The sequence below is a fragment of the Panthera tigris genome, chromosome D1, assembly GCF_018350195.1.
Source record: "Panthera tigris isolate Pti1 chromosome D1, P.tigris_Pti1_mat1.1, whole genome shotgun sequence".
Classification (NCBI taxonomy): Eukaryota; Metazoa; Chordata; class Mammalia; order Carnivora; family Felidae; genus Panthera; species Panthera tigris.
Window position 1 is genome coordinate 61,158,338 of NC_056669.1, and position 1,913 is coordinate 61,160,250.

At 40.3% G+C, this 1,913-nt stretch overlaps 1 protein-coding gene across 1 annotated transcript; it reads left to right on the forward strand.

The window, feature by feature from the left end:
* Positions 1–561: 561 nt before the first annotated feature.
* Positions 562–1,500, forward strand: LOC102953731 (olfactory receptor 51B6). Its single transcript, XM_042959160.1, has one exon. It carries the CDS (start codon positions 562–564, stop codon positions 1,498–1,500), a length of 939 nt encoding a protein of 312 aa, XP_042815094.1.
* Positions 1,501–1,913: the final 413 nt, after the last annotated feature.

The window sequence follows — 1,913 nt, forward strand, 5'->3', positions numbered from 1 at the left end:
TCCTCCAGACATAATGAGTATTGATCATTCCCTCAAATCAACTAAGTCTATTTGATTGACTGATTGATTGATTGATTATTTATTTGTTTGTTTTGCTATTGATGTTCATACTTGCTCGTCTTGGAATTAATTCTCTACTGATCTTTCAGGTTTCATACCTTCTGAGAAATATCACAAGTGAAGATAAAGAGCACATTGAAAAATACACTGTAAGTTCCAACACTATCATAGCACTATTCAAATATACTGATGTCTTGCATTTTGCCTTTATTTTCTCGGTTATATAATTTATAAGGACACCAACTAGGTCTATTCTGTCGACATTGCTGTGTTTCCTGTATGTTGTACAGTAGCAATGAATAATACGTAGAGTTCCTTATACACTCTATTCTCCCATACCTAGAAATCTCCAAATAATGACTAAATTATCATCCTTGCTATCACTGGAAGTCAAGACTGATAAACATCTTATGAACAGGTAGCACACTCAAGGGCAACTTCTACAGAAGAGCTTCTACTGCATTACCTGAAGGGAGTATCTTCTTCTTTGCAAGGCTTGCAATGTGGCTCAACACCACTACTTCCCTGTTTCTGCTTACTGGTTTCCCAGGCATGGAGAAGGCACACCACTGGATCTCCATCCCATTATTAGGGGTTTACATCTCCATACTTCTTGGTAATGGCACTCTTCTCTTTCTTATCAGGGATGATCATAACCTTCACGAGCCCATGTACTATTTCTTAGCTATGCTGGCAGCCACAGACCTTGGAGTGACTTTGACCACAATGCCCACAGTTCTGGGCGTTCTATGGTTGAATCACAGAGAGATTGGCCATCAGGCCTGCTTCTCTCAGGCCTACTTTATCCACACTCTTTCTATCGTAGAGTCTGGTGTTTTGCTTGCCATGGCCTATGACCGTTTCATTGCCATCCGCAACCCCTTGAGATATACTTCCATCCTTACCAACACCAAGGTAATGAAGATTGGGATGGGGGTATTGACAAGGGCTGGTCTGTCAATCATGCCAATAATTATCCGCCTTCACTGGTTTCCCTATTGTCGATCCCATGTACTCTCTCATGCTTTCTGTCTACACCAAGATGTCATCACGTTAGCTTGTGCTGACATCACCTTCAATCGTCTCTATCCAGTTGTGGTTGTATTTGCAATGGTCTTGTTGGACTTTCTTATCATCTTTTTCTCCTACTTTTTGATCCTTAAGACTGTCATGGGCATTGCTTCCGGAGAAGAAAGGGCCAAGGCCCTCAATACGTGCATTTCTCACATCTGCTGCATCCTGGTCTTCTATGTCACTGTAGTTGGTCTAACATTTATTCATAGGTTTGGAAAACATGCTCCTCGTGTGGTCCACATCACAATGAGCTACATCTACTTCCTTTTCCCCCCTTTTATGAACCCTGTTATATATAGCATTAAAACCAAGCAGATCCAGAGTGGTATAATTCGTTTATTCTCTCTGCCTAATTCTAGAGCATAAATTTGACTCACTGCTCTCCAAGAATAACTCAGGGAACCTGGACAAACTGGCAGCTTTGTTGTTAGGAGCAACTAGGGAAAGACATGTCAGTGGAAACCTACCTCTCTCTGATATTCAGAATATCATTTCACATAGCCCATTTATTGCTAGATAGCAAATGGCATAGTATATGTACATGATTAAGCACATCTCTCAGGTGTCCAACTGATTTATTCTTTTCAGAAGTAACTCACCCTGTTTAGTGGGCATAAGACACCTGATCACATAATTCTTGGATCTAGACTATTGGTCTCTAACTGAGTCAAAGCCCATTGTTTTTCCAAATGTTCTGCATGTCTTGGCTTTGATATACTTAGCAATGAGACTCCTAATCTCAAACATTCATCTATTTTTTTTGCTAATATGGAAATAGT